Source organism: Zingiber officinale, chromosome 2B, assembly GCF_018446385.1.
Source record: "Zingiber officinale cultivar Zhangliang chromosome 2B, Zo_v1.1, whole genome shotgun sequence".
Taxonomy (NCBI): Eukaryota; Viridiplantae; Streptophyta; class Magnoliopsida; order Zingiberales; family Zingiberaceae; genus Zingiber; species Zingiber officinale.
This window is the reverse complement of record NC_055989.1, coordinates 106,157,167-106,174,088: the sequence shown is the minus strand read 5'-3', so window position 1 is coordinate 106,174,088 and position 16,922 is coordinate 106,157,167. Positions and strand designations below refer to the sequence as shown.

The 16,922-nt window shown below is 34.8% G+C and overlaps 2 protein-coding genes across 3 annotated transcripts; one reads left to right on the top strand and one right to left on the bottom strand.

The window, feature by feature from the left end:
• Positions 1-2,251: 2,251 nt before the first annotated feature.
• Positions 2,252-6,720, top strand: LOC122046674 (deSI-like protein At4g17486). 2 transcript variants are annotated; one of them, XM_042607472.1, is made up of 4 exons: positions 2,252-2,521; positions 3,417-3,628; positions 5,006-5,293; positions 6,206-6,720. In XM_042607472.1, the coding sequence occupies exons 2-4, from the start codon at positions 3,421-3,423 to the stop codon at positions 6,445-6,447; spliced, it is 738 nt and encodes a 245-aa protein (XP_042463406.1). In that variant the 5' UTR covers positions 2,252-2,521; positions 3,417-3,420; the 3' UTR covers positions 6,448-6,720. The 2 variants fall into 2 exon arrangements, with proteins under 2 accessions (XP_042463406.1, XP_042463407.1); XM_042607473.1 differs by having other exon boundaries at positions 2,252-2,536.
• A 1,598-nt stretch (positions 6,721-8,318) lies between these two features.
• On the bottom strand, positions 8,319-9,188 carry LOC122049389 (homeobox-leucine zipper protein HOX12-like). Its single transcript, XM_042610777.1, has 3 exons — positions 9,067-9,188; positions 8,683-8,987; positions 8,319-8,611 (listed from the first exon to the last, which is right to left on the bottom strand). Exons 1-3 carry the CDS (start codon positions 9,122-9,124, stop codon positions 8,402-8,404), a joined length of 573 nt encoding a protein of 190 aa, XP_042466711.1. The 5' UTR covers positions 9,125-9,188; the 3' UTR covers positions 8,319-8,401.
• Positions 9,189-16,922: the final 7,734 nt, after the last annotated feature.

The following is a 16,922-nucleotide window of genomic DNA, read 5'->3' as shown; positions in this document are numbered from 1 at the left end:
AATTAGAATTGTCAAAACGGAATTTTCCATTTTTTTATTTTTAATTTGAAAATATAATGATATTACTAATTTATAAATACTTTTAACGACTAATATAATTATATTTATTTTTATTTTTCCATACGCACTTCGGCAACCACGTGGAACGCCAAACCAATACTGCAATATATAAATTTTTTAATTTTCACCAATATTAATAATACTATATTATATCAATTCATACATATAACAATGTAATATAAAAAATCCTTCATTTTTTTAATTAGTATTGTTTAATATTATATTGTAGTATATATGAATAGCAATTATTACAACATATTTCATATCAATATTATATTATAGTAATTATAAAATAATACCAGTTACAATTGTATAACTATGATTTGGTGGTGGATGAATAGTCTAAAAATAAAAGTATTTTTAAAATAAATAAACTAAGGTCAAATGAAATATTATTTTAATAATAAATAAAAATATATTCTTTTAACATTTCAAATAAAAGAGATGATTTTATAGTTCATCCTACTTAGAAAGGTGAAATCCTCTTTCCTATTTTTTTTTATATCCTTTGTCTTATTCATTATTGGACGGGCCATATGAAATCATGCATCCTTAAGATTTGACATTATCTGATGTGATTTATTCGATCGGTGAATAAAATATAGGGATATGAAGAAAAATGGGACAGAGGATCTCATCTGTTGCTTAGGACACTCGCATGGATTGATGATTAATAACATTAAATAATATGTGATTAATAACATAATATTTATATCAATGTCAGTGCATATGTTAATAATTTAGGCTAATGTGATCGTCTAGAAATTAAGTACTATTAATTCGTTAATCTGGATTGATGGGGTTGTAGGCCTATGTAACACATGTACCTTACCTTAAGAAGGTCAAATTTCTTAGCTCATAAATTCAAAAAGTGGATTAGAAGATAGACTATTTATAAAATAGTCAGATTATGACTGTGATACGATCATAATTAGTTATGATTTTTTTTATAGGCTCATCATCTTTAGATTATAGTTTGAATCAACATGAGTAGTCGAAGGCCACCCCTTGTTCAGCATCCGATAGCCTGGTTACTCGCTCATCGTTGATGGCCTTCGGACAATTTTCGACCATCCGTTTCGATCAAAACTATAATTCAAAAAGATAATGAATCTAAAAAAAAATCAAAACTAATTATGTCCAAATCATGACCTATCCAATTATAATTATAAAGTATTCATCTCTCAACGTGCTCTCTTATGTGAGGGTGGGGTGGGACAAAGCCGCACACTCTCCCAATTATTATTTTTTAAATTATTGAATAAAAATAAAAAAGAGTCGTTTAACTATTTATCTATTCATTTTTTAATCATGAAAATAGCAATTCGTTTTATTAATTTTTTTAAAAAAAAATTCTCAGTGGCTATTTCATTTAATTAAAAATATTTTTTTACCAAATTCAAATGAAATTAAAATCTCCAAGGCTAGTTTAATAAATTAAACATTAATTAAATTTTAAAATAATAATATTATGTTATTTTAAATAATAATGATTTATATTTTTAAATAATAATATTTAGTAAATAGCCCCTCTTTCATAATTTTTAAAATTTTTAAATAATATTTAAAATAAAAATTAAATTAATTTTTTTAAATTATTATTATTATTTTAAATAATATTAATTTTAAAATTGAAAGTAAAAAAATCAAAAGGTATTTATTTACTAGAATAAGGATGCAGTGAACAATTAACTCATAAACAATGACTATTGATATTAAATAAAGATAAGTGTGCATTAATAATGGGAAGGTTTTAACATAATGAGTATGTGATACATTAACTCTATACTTTTTAGGAGGTGAAATGTGAATTAATGAGGACTAATTCGAACAAATGCTGATGCTCTTGAGAGTGTCGATTTATCCCATAAAAATATTTTTTACTGACTATCAAATAAATCAGGAAGCGGGACAACCTAATATTTTTAGGTTAATTATCTATTAAAAATTTATACTTAATTCTTAAATATTTAAAAAATTGAGAAAGCGTACTCAGCTACACCATTATTTGGGGATGTCTTTTCAATTTTTCCCTAGTAGTTTTGAATAAAACTGTTATTAATATTAGTTGGATTTTTTTTTAAAGGACCAAATCTCACTTTTGTCTTTTTTTTTTTTTATAATGCAAGTGAAAAATCAATAAAATTGTCGCAAGTGTAAAGTATTTTAAGGACCGCGTTCTCAAGTGGCATCGCCTTTCTAATTTCACTGCGCACCAACAGCCAACAGAAAGACAGCCCAGCGCTCTCTCTCCTCTCCCTCGATCGCAGCAGCTGGAAGAGAGAAATCGCATCTCGGGGGAGGCAGCAGTCAGATCCCCTCCCGAACCCTATCTCTGTCTCCCCCGAAGACTGCTGTCGAGGAGAAGACGGGTGTTCACTCCAATTCTCAAAATGGAGGCTTTTCCTTGCGCGATTTGGCGGCGGCCGATGACCTGATTGCTGGGTTTTCTTGGACAAGAGTACCTTGTTGCCTTGTTTGTCTCTTGTTTTCTCTTGCAATTTAGGTCCTTGAGGAACTTGTTTGATTGGATGTGTTCGATGATTCGGAGAAAGATTCTTCCTTTAGTAGGATTTCGTGTGGGTTTCAGTTAAGATTTGGATATCGTCGTTTTTTTTGCTCCGCTTCCTGAATGTTGTTAGATAAAAATCGTGTTTAGTTTTCGAGGACGTGGATTTGATCAAAGAAATAGAACTTTTCCTAATTTCCATTTATGCCTTGTGATGTATATAGTTCATGAACCTTAGATTAATACTTCTTGCTGCGTTTGGCGTTCGAATGTTGTCATCAAGCCTTTTTTTACTGGCAATGTTTATCGATTGGCCATGTTTTATGGGGGTTCCATGTTGCTCAGATCTTCGGAAAGGCTAAGCTTTCTAGTTGTTGTTATGCGCTTTTCCCCTTTCGCACTCAAGTTTTTCGATGCTTACGCTTGCTGGCAACTGCTCATTAAGTTTATTTTTATTGCATGCATTGATTCCTTGGGCTTCCCGGAGTCATTTTCTCTTCGTTTAAGCATCATCGGTCATCCCGTTTCACCTTTCGACTGGCAACGTCTTAGCTGGATCTTGATTCTTGGGAAGATCTTATTGCGTTCGCCTGAGACAAGTGGGCTTCCTAATGTCCAAATGCTTTTCGCATGAGAAGCTGATCTGTCAATTTCTTCCAGAAACTTTTCTTCTCTCTTGTGGTTTTAGAATTGGAAATTTCAGCATTGTTTGTTCAACAATTGTTGTTTGAATAATTCATCTATGTCTAAGTTTCACCGATTGTGCAGCAGCAGATGATGTTTCTAGTTTTTTTACTGTCGGTTGCCTGTGTTTTTCAACTTGTCCTCCTTTTTTCCTTGAATGCAGGAACATGAAGTCAAGCGTAAAGAAGGGGAAGAAATCCTTCTTGCCTTTTCGACTAAGTAGAACAACCACGCATTTTTGTTTGTTCCCACGAGTTAGATTAGGCAGCCAAACATCAGGAGATGCCCCTGTTTATCTGAATGTTTATGACTTGACACCGATAAATGGCTACATGTACTGGGCAGGCCTTGGGATATTTCACACAGGTGTTGAAGGTACTATTTACTAATACTGTTGAAAGAAATTTTATGGATACACTTATCTATAAATGGGTTGCTTTATTAAAATTTTAATGATGAAAATTCTTCGATATTTGCTTAAACATTCATAAGTTTCCATTAATGTGAATACATGGTATATGTTTATGGACATTGCGTTCAACTCATTGCACTTTTCCATCTGATAAACTACAACATATGTTGGTTAATTTTAATTGGTTAAGATAATGTTGACTCTGTCTTCTCATATTTGTAGCTATACCTTGAATTCTTTAGTTAGATATGTAAATGATCTAGTGTTTGATAGAGGCTGCTTTAGCAAGGACCCAATAATAGAGTACCCAATCATAGAGTATCACATTTGAGAATGAGAAAACAAAGGGGGGCGGGGGAAAGCAATACCATAATACAGTTAATAGTATCTACTTGGGTAAACTGATAAGCACACTTTATAGACAGTAGTGGTGAGGATTTCAGCACAAGCATATGTCTGAAACCTTCTTGAGAACATCTTACCTAGGTCATGGTGTTCAAATGACTTGCCTTCAATTGTCTGGCCCTTCAGGCAAGATTACAATTTATTAGGTTTTGTGTACCTACATAGGCCAGGTGATTCAAGTTCCTCTTTTCTGCTTGTCAGATGACTGCTAAGTAGTTTAAGTTCTCCTTTTTAGGTGGAACTTGCATGCATGATACATTCTGTGTCATCAAGACTGCCTGAACCAAGAGGGAATTTCAAGCTTCACATCTGCTTCATTGCAACAGAACTGGTGTAAGAATTTACTGATAGATTACTCCCTTAAAAATAATTGCTTATAGATGTTGGGTAACTATAGAGGCACTCTAACCATAAAATGACAACAAACAAGGATTGTTTTGGCTTATGTCTAGAAGTATGGCTCCTTTCCTTGGCAAACTAAGTCCTTGATTACTAACCAAGAAAGTCTATCTACATTATTGGTTCACATCAAAGTTACGACTTACAAGGGTATTTTTGATAACAAAAATTCAAAGCAATATATCATAAAATCCAGACAACAAGATCACACAGCATATTTTGCAAAGGATCCAATCAAAACATTGTAAAAGATCACTCAATGTTACTAAACTAAATACCAAAACAAACTATTTTGGTACGAACAGGAAGATCTTTTCTGTATAATAAAAATTACATAATTTATGACTACAGAAAAATCTCAGTGCTTGATTACTTCTGTATATTTCCTTGATTTCTGATTGTTTCACTACCTACGAGTGAATTTTATAGAAGAAATCTTTTTTCCTTGAGTTTCTCTTAAGATTATTGATTTATAAGCATTCTCCTGTCAGCTATTAATATCAAATTTACCTCTCTATTTGAATATATTCTTGCAGTTCATGGGGTCGAATATGCATTTGGAGCACATGATTATCCAACAAGTGGAGTATTTGAGGTTGAGCCACGCCAATGTCCAGGCTACCAATTTAGGAAATCAATATTCATGGGGACAACATGTTTAGACCCTTTAAACATTAGAGAGTTTGTGGAAATTCAGTCTGGAAGTTATAATGGAGACACTTACCACTTGATCACAAAGAACTGCAACCACTTCTGCCAAGATATCTGTTATAATTTGACTGGTAACTCTATTCCCAAATGGGTGAATCGACTTGCTAGGATTGGTATAGCTCCCTCCAATTCAAACTGTGACTACTTATCTTCAATAAATTCTGTATTTATGGTTGCCCTAAACTGTTCCAGTTTGTTTCTGTAACCTACTAAACGTGTATAACTCAAAATTAATTGACACTTAACTATGCTGTGCATGAAATTAGATTAAAGAGATTAGTAGCCACTTTAAAATTATTTTTGAAAGAAGGGATTCAATGATATCCTAATTTATTGGCATTATATGTGAATTAAGATTAGGGAAATCAATTGAGATTGGTGGAACAATCCAGATTTCAAGTTGTCTCAGAAATGAAATAATGCTGAGCCAGCTTCTGCTCAATCATATAATAATAGCCACAGGAACAAAATAAGTATTAGGAACAACCATAAATTGAAGAAATTCAAGCCAAAAATTTTAGTGCCAGAAATGTGAAGCAATAAGGGACATGTGCAACTGTACAAAAAGGAGATAAAGAGGATACATAGACATACATATATTCCTTGTTCTCTGTTGCTTGTTGCTTTTACTTTTAATCTACACCCACTTACAAGTGTGCAGGCACAACCTGAGTAGAAATTTTCAGATTGTTTTTGTCATGTTTGAACTAGTAGCATATACATATACAGAGCTTTGATTATGTATTTCCACTTAGTCATTTGCTTTGTAAAAAAAAGATCCATATGCATGCAATGAAAGAACATGTTTGCCCCTTGTTGCTTCAAGGTACATAGGTCTCTTTCTTCTATTATTAATCATGTCCTTGTATTCAGAAAGTTTGCTTGAACCTCAACGTAAGAGCATCCTTAATTGGATAATTAATATGAATTTAGCAACTGAATCATTAATCTTTATGCTCAATGTCATGCAATATATTATCCATCTTATTGACATACTTAGTCCCTTTTGATGAATTCCTTCGCAGGTTCCCTCTGTAACATCATCCTACCTGAGCCCCTTAAAATAACTGCTGTTCAACATGATTCAGATTCTCAAACAGAGGATGGTGAGAAACAGAGATTGACGACTGCTTTCAGCTGTTTATCTTCAATTTCGATGAATCACAGGCAGCTCTCTACATCTTCTTTTTTCATACCTTCTTTCAAACAATCCCTTCCACACCCGGAGTTAAGGAGGTCCAGTTCTGTTCCTATAAAGGATGCATGAACACAATCTCTGAACGAGAGATCTATTTCTGTTAGGAAAACTTGTCATGATTGCCGATCATTAGACAAAATGACAAGTGACAGCCTATAGTCCTTTAAGATTTAGTTTGTTGTATAAGTTTGTAGATTTTTGGCAAATTTTCCTTTTTTTTTTTGAGAAACTCTAGCTTGGTACTGGAAATTTCAAAACTCACTTTAACATCAGAAGTTTTAAATGTCTCTGTTGGGCCCTTGAAACTAATAGCTATCAAATGCGTCTTAGTTTGACCTTGAAGTTTCAAATGTCTCAATTTGATCCTTGACCCTTGAAGTTACCAGAATTGTTGTAGTCGAGGAGATGGAAACACATAAATGATTTGTGCAATGAATTCTTGACCGTAGCCTCCAGTTCATCAGTTGTAATTGATTTTAAATAATTGAAGTGTTCTCAGTAGAGTAAGTTTCTCGGCCAGAATCATAAACAAATGTGATGATTTTATATCCATATCTACTTCTAGTCAAAGTAGTGGTGATATTTTACCCTGAATAGTTTTTGCCTTTGTGATAGGCAAGTGAATTTTTTTCATTTGGGTTTTGGATGCTATTGCTGTTGCACCTATGCGATTGGATCATTTAGACCAAGTGACACATTTGAAAATTTCAATGAGCTTTGTATAGAGCTCTGTAGCTTTGGTCATCATGGGCTTGTTGTCTGGATTTATTCTCAAACTTTTAGAATAACTGTTGTCCCCTTTCCTGAAACACTAATTCCTGATCCATTTCAATTGTTCTAAACATTTTATTCATTCTTGCTTCCATGCAACATGAGCAGCTATTTCTAAACAAGAACTGTCTGTCTAATTCTAAAGATAAAGTAGGCTAATGCAAATCATGTTTGGAAAATACCTCTTCAGTAGCAATAGAAGCTCTTTGAAACTCTGATGCAAAGAGCACATGAAAACACAGAAGTCTTGCTTTATCAATGCCTATATAGGTTTGATGTCACATCACATTATGTAGATATCATAGGAGAGTTCAATTAAAGTTGCTGATCATTCATTGTCACCTCATTTTCTTCATTTGATTGCCTTGTCAAACTATACTGCGTGCTTTAACTACTTCAATTTTATGACTCAATGCTCAGAATGTCTTTATATTGCTTCAGTCTTTAAGAATACTTTAAGTTGTTCTGGTCAATATGAATTCCTATGTTTACCAAACAAGATTTAGGAAAACATAGCATTCTCTTTCATGCATCTGTTTTGGACCTGCATTCTTGAAGTTGGTGCAAGATAAGTAGTTTGGTCTTGACAAGTAATTGCTTATTTGTTGATGACTTGTAGTTGAGTAGTGACTTGCAAGAAAGTAGCAACCACACAGTCACACTCCATGGGCAACCTTTGAATTCTTTTTTGTCCCTAATTGTATAAAGCTCTAGCAATCTTTTAATTTGTCATCTAGAAGTACTTTATTGTGCATGGCTTCATGCACCACAGTCAAGAGATGGTGCAGTTCTGAATTTACTCAATAGATGAACCAAGAGGAATCGGGTGATAAAAACATAGGAAATGCCTCTAAAATGTTTTGTATTTATTATTCTCTCTATTTGATGCCTAGGTTGCTCTAGAATCTCTATGTTTGAAAGACCAAAGTAGGTATTCTCTAATATATTTTCTTTTCAAATTGTTTGTTGGGACAAAATCAAAAGGTAGCTCTTATTACCCTTAAAAAAAAATAGCACTCCATTTTTAAGAATACCAAAATAATGATCCATTTAATTTTTGTATCTTGCATATATTTTTATTTTAGTAATTTTGCTCAAAACTACTATAATTTATAGTAGTTTTATTTAAAATTATTATATTTGTAGAATAATTTGATCAAATATGGAGAGAATAATTTAGTAGAAATTAAAACCTCAATTTACAATGATAACTCAAATGATGTAATAGTAACAATGATAAATCCTTAAAACCTTAAAAACAGTACAAATTGTTGCACTCGTTATGCATGTATATCATGTTGGCTTCTACTTCCACCCCCGAATCTCCGACCGAGAAGGATGAGCTTGTGCTGCCGTAGCTTTTCTCGATGTTGTTGCGGCCAGAAGCTTCTCCATTGATGCCTAACGATAGCTTCTTAATCTCCTCTTTCACTTTGTAAAGTTTCTCTCTCAGTTCCAACACCTACAAATGTTCGAAATTCTAGGAGTAAATCAACATATTTGGATTTATCATATCACACCGAACTTTGTTACCTGAGCTTCAAGTTGGCAATTCTCGACGATGAGGGCACTGTGGGCTGTCTTGAGCTCATTGTAGGTTGCCTCCACTTGCTCGGTCTTGCCCCGGGCTCGTCGGTTTTGGAACCAAATGGCGACTTGCTTGGCATCCATGCCGAGTTTAGAAGCGAGGAAGGCCTTTCGGCTAGACTCCAACTTCCTCTCATCCTGAAAGCTCGTCTCCAAAAGTTTCACTTGTGCCTCGCTCAATCTTCTCTTATTTCCCTCCTTTTCCTTCAGTTTCCTCTGTTGTTGCTGCCGCCATCGCCCTGTCTCGCTCCCTCCATGAAAAACAATTAATGTAAGTAGAATACTGATTTGAACAAAGATAAACAAGAAAATATATAGATGAATAATTACTTTGAGAGGATAATTCTATAGCCGAGATAGAGGAAAAACATGGCATCTGTTGTTCCATTAATACAGTTTTAACTTAGATCGAGCAACAAAAATACTGATATAATCTTTCTTATTATAGGTCTGGAGATTTAAGGGGATCTCCGGGCTTATTTATAAATGTTCGGAGGCGAATAGACGTGCGGGAAGGTAAAGGCAACTACTTTATTAGTACTTAGTGCCTTATCTTCTTTGAAATAAGTTCACTAGCAATAGACATAATAAGAAGATAATTATTAAGTAGGAAGATGATAAATTACTTGTAACTAAATGCTTTAAGTATTTCAGATTAATTTTTTAGAAGGGCGGAAAAGTTGACAGAGATATTCATATAAAATATAAGTAGAATAATTAAAAATAAAGGAATATTGTGCTATATATATGTTATTTGTAATCTTAAGTACTTCTAAAGTTTAAAGGGGAATAATTAAATCTATTATATTCTATAAAACTAAATGTCGAACTGTGAGTACAGAACATATAAGAATTATAGATATAAGGATATTAAAGTAAATATGCAAATATATAAAAATGGATATGTGTTGTTGTTTTTTTTTTTATTTGCTTGCAAACTTGTTTTATAGATAAATTTTCTAATTTTTATTATTGATTATTTGTTTATCTTTGATTATATCATATTAGATGAGATAATTTTATATATGTCTCTTATATTATATCATATTAGAAATGAATTAATTTTCTTATATAGATAGAAGTAACAAATTACTTTTTTTAAAAAATAGTTTTAATATATAAATTCAGAATTGTAATTTTTAAAAATTCTTCAACAAGGTGATTTACTTGTTTGATTATTCTAATAATTCATTGACTTTGATTTTTCATTTAATTTATTTTTTATAGTAATTTTTTAATCAAAAATTGATGTGCAAAAATAGATAAGGGGTTTCAAGAAAAAAAAATTATATATAATGATAATTGTTTTTATTTGTTTAGTGAAAAAAAGGAAAGAAAAATTAATTATATATATATAATTTGTTTTAGATAAAAGAAAATGCTTTGACATGAAATGCAATAAAGTTTGCTTTCCATAAGGAATGGATACAAATTAACTAAATGTCGAGATATGAGACAAAAGGAAAAGGGAAATAAATTCCAAAGTGTATTGATCAGTCTATTGATTTGATAAAGTTTATTATGTTAGATTTTATTTCTCCATTGCCTTACATGTGAATTTATAACACACGAATTATCCATTAAAGATTAAATCCAATAAATAAATCTATGTTTAATTGTGAGTTCGGTTTAATAGATATGGATTAGGTATGTAAAAATTCCTAATCTATTTTTTTTTATTATTGATGGACTAATAATAAAAATAGATTCTAAGGTGATAATTAAGCTCATCTAGATGCTGTTCACAATCCGTCTCTAAATTATATGAAAGGAGATGAATCATAGAGTTAGTTTATAATAGATTGTCAAATGAGAGAAATTTTTTATAAAGGATATACACTTGTCGGGATTTGATTCCTTCCTATTGTCCAAATCTGTCAATTTTTTTCCTCCAGAAAAGAGAGATGATATTCCTCGCCATAACCCCCACTGAAGATCAAGTTTGCTTCTTGATCATGAGGTTGAGTCGGCAACTTCAAGATCATGGCTTTGAACTTCGATTTGGACAAAGCTGATACATACAAGACAATAAAGAATTATATCAACATCAACCAAAGAAGAACAAAATGCTCACTTCTGATGAACAATTCATCAAAGGCTTTTGCCAACCAAACAATCTTGTCTTCATTCTTCCATGATGAAGGTGATTTCTATTTCTTCCTCTCTGTCTCTTTGTCATCTCTGTCCAGCTTCTTTAGTCTTCTCAGGCTCCCGAGGCAGACATTTGACCCTTACAAGCTCACCCACTTCAATGATGACCTGAGAAACTTAACAAAATCCTGATCAAAACTCAAACAGCTCAAGCTGTTGGTGCTCGAAGAACAGGCGAATACTGAACAAGTCAAACTGCATGGCAACGCTGCAAACTGATTGGCAATTGTTAGACAGTGTTTGTTGCTTTTGTTCTTTACCTTTAAGCCTTTCACCAGGTCTTTCCTGGTGTGGGAAGCACTGCTAGACAAAAATGGGAGGAAGATAAAGAGGATAAGATGGATAAATGGAATATAATATTTTTTTTTATAACAATTAAATCATAAAACACATAGTTTATTTATAAACTGCTTATATAACTTATGACAACCCATTAATTCCACAATTCACCCCACTAACTCAACTATTCTATCCTACTAACTCCACAAATGTAAATACATTGAATATAGAATTTTCTTTTAACAGCTACTAGTACTACTCATTACCACCTCATTAATCCACTAACTCAATTGTTAATTTTGAGTCATTTTATTAACACTCCCCCTTGATTCAAAATTAGAAACACTAAAACATGATCTAAAATAAATAAACTTGTTTCTTGAAAGTGACTTCGTCAAGATATCCACCACTTGTTCATGTGTACTGTAGTGCTCCAACATAATTTTATTATTTGCAACTAAATTTCGAATGAAGTGTAAACGAAAATCAATATGCTTAGTCCTCGCATGAAAAATCGGATTTTTTATCATTGCAATCGTCGCCTTGTTATCACAAAAAATAGTAGTTGCATCTTTTTGTTGTCAGTGAAGATTTGCTAGTAATCTTCTAACCCAAACTGCTTGACATGGTGCTGAAGTTGTTGCTACATATTCTACTTCTGAAGACGATAAGGCTGTGATAACTTGTTTCTTTGAACTCCATGAAATTGCTCATGGTCCAATATTAAAAATACTAGTTGAGGTGCTCTTTCGATCATCCACTGAACTTACAAAGTCACTATTAGTGAACCTGCAAAGATTAAATTTTGAAACTTTAGTATAATAAATTCCATAATTTACGGTCCCATCAATATAGCATAAAATCCTTTTAGTTGCTCCAAGATAATGTTTCGCAGGATTTTGCATAAACCTAAAAATTACACCAACAGAAAAGACAATATCTAATCTAATATGAGTTAAATAAATTAAACCTCTAAACCCTAATCTAATATGAGTTAAATAAATTAAACCTCTAACCAGACTTTTTGAAATTTTTTGCATTAGCTTTTTCTAAACCATCTTTCAGTTACAAATTTTCATTTATATTCATTGGTGTAGTAGCTGGATTGCAATTGAATAAGTTGAACCCTTTCAGAAGATCTGCATATTTTCTTTGTGAGATAAAAATCCCATCAACTCATTGCTTCACTTCAAGACCAAGAAAATAATGCAATATTCTCATATCTGATATCTCAAATCTCTTCATCATATTAGATTTAAAATCGGCCAATAGAGAATCAGAAAACTCATATAAATTATACAATCAGCATAAATACACACAATAATATAATCATCTTTACCTTGTTTCTTCACATAAAGAGTGACTTCATTTTCATTTCTTGTGAAACCATGTTGTCGAAAATAACCATCACTTTTGCTATCCCATGTCCGTGGGGCTTGTTTTAACCCATAAAGTGTCTTTCTCAACTTGTACACCTTCGTCTCTTTGCCTTCAATTATAAAACCTTCTGGCTAATCTACATAAACTTTTTGCAAATCTCTATTCAGAAATGTAAATTTAACATCAAATTAATAAACAAACCAATGCAATTGTGCATCTAATGCTAGGATAATTCTCACAGTTTCAAATCTAGCAATCGGAGAAAAAGTTTCTTCGAAATCAATACCTTGTTGTTACGAATACCCTTCTGTAACAAGCCGAGCCTTGTGTTTCTGAATGGAACCATCAGCATGATATTTTGTTTTAAACACTTACTTAAGACCAATCACGTTCTTGCCTTCGGGTAGATCCACCATCTCCCACGTTTTATTTTTATGGATTGCAATTAACTCTTCTTTGATTGCATTCCTCCATTCTTCTTTTGTTACTACTTCTTCAAAGGTTGTAGGATCTGTAACAAAAATAGAAAATTGACTTGACTTATAGATTTCTCTCAAAGATCTAACCTTTGCTAGAAGTGCTTCATCAGAAGATTCTTATAAGGAGGATGAACTGCTACTTCTTGAATTTGATGGTGAGGAAGCTAGTGATCCCAAAGGAGATGATTCAATGCCTTTTGTTGTTGGAGTTCTGTTCTCCATTGGGATGTGAACTTGAGTCTCGTCACCTTGTGTATTCCAATTCTACCTTGAATTTTCATCAAAATCTATATCTCTCCTTATAATTAATTTGCTAGTAAGAGGATTATACAACCGATATGTTTTTGATTGATTGCAATATCCAACAAATATGCATTTTCATATTTCTTCTCAAGTTTATGACAAAATTGAGAGTTAATCAAAGTAATACATCTAAAATTTTTTAAGTGATTTACCGATGGTTTTCTACCTCGTTATGCTTCATATGGTGTTTGATTCAAAATGACCCTTGTTGGAAAAATATTCAGCAAGTAAACTGATGTGGCCACTGCTTCAACCCCAAAAAGATTTGAAAGTCCTATGATATTTAGCAAACTTCTAGCCATTTCTACAACTGTTCAATTTCTTCATTCGACAACACCATTTTGCTCCAGTGTATAAGGTGTTGTCAACTCCTTATGAATACCATGTTTTTCACAAATTTTATTAAATTCTTTAGATAAGAATTCACCTCCTCGATTTGTACGAAGAGTCTTTATTAAGGTATCCTTTTGATTTTCCACAAGCGCCTTGAATTTTCTAAAATTTCAAAAGTTTTCGACTTATCTGTTGATACGGTGCATGATCGCGGGGTCAGAGAGATGACGTGGTCGGAAGTCAATCCCTTAAGATGGTCAGAAGTCAAGCTCGTGTGGCGGTCAGAAGTCAAGCTCATGTGGCGGTCAAAAGTCAGGCCTACGTAGTGCTCAAGAGTCCGACCTACATGGAGGTCAAGAATCCGGCCTATGTGGAGATCCAAGGGTCAAGTTATAAGATGGTCCTGGTCAAGCACAAGTGCTAATCCGAGGTTAAGCCTACGTGTCGAGTAGGAAATCGGAAGCAAGGATACAGGTCATGACTTATAGTCTTGCGGCACAGGACACAGGCACCAAAGCGTACAGGTCGGGATGTGCCAACCAAGGATATATGTCAGGATTTATAGCCTTGCGGCACATAACACAGGGACCAAAGCGTGTAGGTCGTAAGGTGCCAACCAAGGATACAGGTCAGAACTTATAGCCTTGCGGCACAGAATGCAGGAACCAAAACGTGCAGGTCGTGATGTGCCAACCAAGGATACAGGTCAAGATTTATAGTCTTGCGGCACAGAACACAGGGACCAAAGTGTACAGGTTGGGAGGCGCCAACCAAGGATACAGGTCAACATTTATAACCTGGCGACACAGTACAGGGACCAAAGCGTACAGGTCGGGATGTGCCAACCAAGGATACAAGTCAGGATTTATAGCCTTGCGACACAAGACACAGGGACCAAAGCGTACAGGTCGCGATGTGCCAACCAGGGATATAGGTCAGGATTTATAGCCTTGCGGCACAGAACACAGGGATCAAAGCGTACAGGTCGGGATGTGCCAACCAAGGATACAAGTCAGGATTTATAGCCTTGCGGCACAGAACACAGGGACCAAAGCGTACAGGTCGTGATGTGCCAACCAAAGATACATGTCAGGATTTATAGCCTTGCGACACAGAACACAGGGATCAAAGCGTACAGCTCGGGATGTGCCAACTAAGGATACAGGTCATGATTTATAGTCTTGCGGCAAAGAACACAAGGACCAAAACGTACAGGTTGTGATGTGTCAACCAAGGATACAGGTCAGGATTTATAGCCTTGCGACACAGAACACAGGGACCAAAGCGTACAGGTCGCGATATGCCAACCAAGGATACAGGTCAGGATTTATAGCCTTGTGGCACAGAACACAAGGATCAAAGCAGACAGGTCGAGAGGTGCCAACCAAGGATACAGGTCAGGAATTATAGCCTTGTGACATAGGATACATGGATTAAGGCATACAGGTCGGGACCGACAGTATCGGACTAAGGCGTACATGTCGGGACAGAGAGAATTGGACTAAGGCGTATAGGTCGGGACAGACAGTATCGGACTAAGGCGTACAGGTTGGGACCGACAGTATCGGACTAAGGCGTACAGGTCGGGACCGACAATATTGGACTAAGGCGTACAGGTCGGGACATAGAGAATCGAACCAAGGCGTACAGGTCAGGACAGACGGTATCAGACTAAGGTGTATAGGTCGGGACAGGCAGAATCAGACTAAGGGTTACAGGTCGGGACACAGGATAAGTGGAACCAAACCAAGGCATACAGGTCAAGATGCAAGGTAAGGCAGAGTAGGAGTTCACAAGACAGACAAGCAGGACAGGGCTGGTGTCTAGATCGGGATTTGGGAAGCGACAAACGCAGGTCAGGAAAGGTAGGTCTACATCCACAGATCGAGCCCGGAAGATACAGGGACCCAGTCCAAGACTAGGATTAACAGATCGGGGTAGGCATACACTACACGACAAGCAAGCCAGGGAATCGTAACAACCTGTCAGGGAATAATCACTGACTGTCAGAGAATATGCTAACGGTCGGATGCTCATCGCCCGCTGATTTCCTCCTAGACCTATAGGAGGACACCATGTGTCATTCACCGCCAGACAAAGCCTGATATCCGACATTCTCTGACACCCGTCAGACTCCAGAAGCATCCTTCGCAGTATAAAAGGAAAGTTTTGTCCCTTATGCAGGTACACTCACTCGTCTTTTCACACTCGTCTTTCACTTTTCGTCCTTTCTCTGTGCTTCTGGGAAAAAAGTACCTGACTTGAGCATCGGAGGGCCTGACCTGGGGACTTTTTCCTTGGTTTCTGGTCTCTAACGACTCGTGGGCTCGTCTAAGTGTGCGCAGGACCCTTGCTTCGTCACCACCCCTCGTCATTCGCTCGTGTAAGCTTTTTCCCGAGGGTGCTAGATCGACCAAGCTCCGCAGCGACTTTCTGTCAACCCGGCGACAGCGCGACCGACCCCCATCCGACTCAGCTTCAGGATCATCTACTATAAAATATATCCAACTCTTTCGACTAAAATCATCAATAAACATTAAAAAATATTTAATCCCGCCAAACGATGTAGTTCTCATAGGACCACATAAATTAGTGTGAATTAGCTTAAGACATTCTGAAGCTCTCCATGATTGCCCACTTGGAAATGACTTCCTTATTTGTTTTCCATAAATACATCCTTCACATAAACCAAGAGAACTAATTTGAGGTAATCCAAAAATCATACCTTTCTTATTTAAAAGTTCCATGCATGTTGAGATGCTCATATCTCAAGTGTCATATCTTGGATTTATTATCTTCGCTAGCAATAAAAGTTTGGTTTCCCACATTAGAGATCTTCAATGGAAACATCTTATTTTCTATCATTTGCACACTAACAATAGACAGTCTAGAATCTTTGTCAAAAATAATACAAACTTCGTTATCAAATTAAATACAATAGCATAGCCACCCATCATCAATTGCTCAATACTCAACAAACTATGTGCCAAACTAGGAACAAAATAGACATTATAAAATAATTTTACTTTACCATTGCTAGTCTCCATGGCAATAGTGTCTTTGCCTTCGACTTGTATCTACTTATTATTTCTACGTTTTACTAGCATCTTCTGTGATTCATCAAGATCTTTAAATAATGACTTATTGTCAGTCATGTGATTCAAATATCTACTATCCAAAAATCAAATATCGTTTTGAACTTCGTTATAATGAGAATAAACTATAAATAACTTACTTTCCTCGTTTTCTTCTTTAACATGA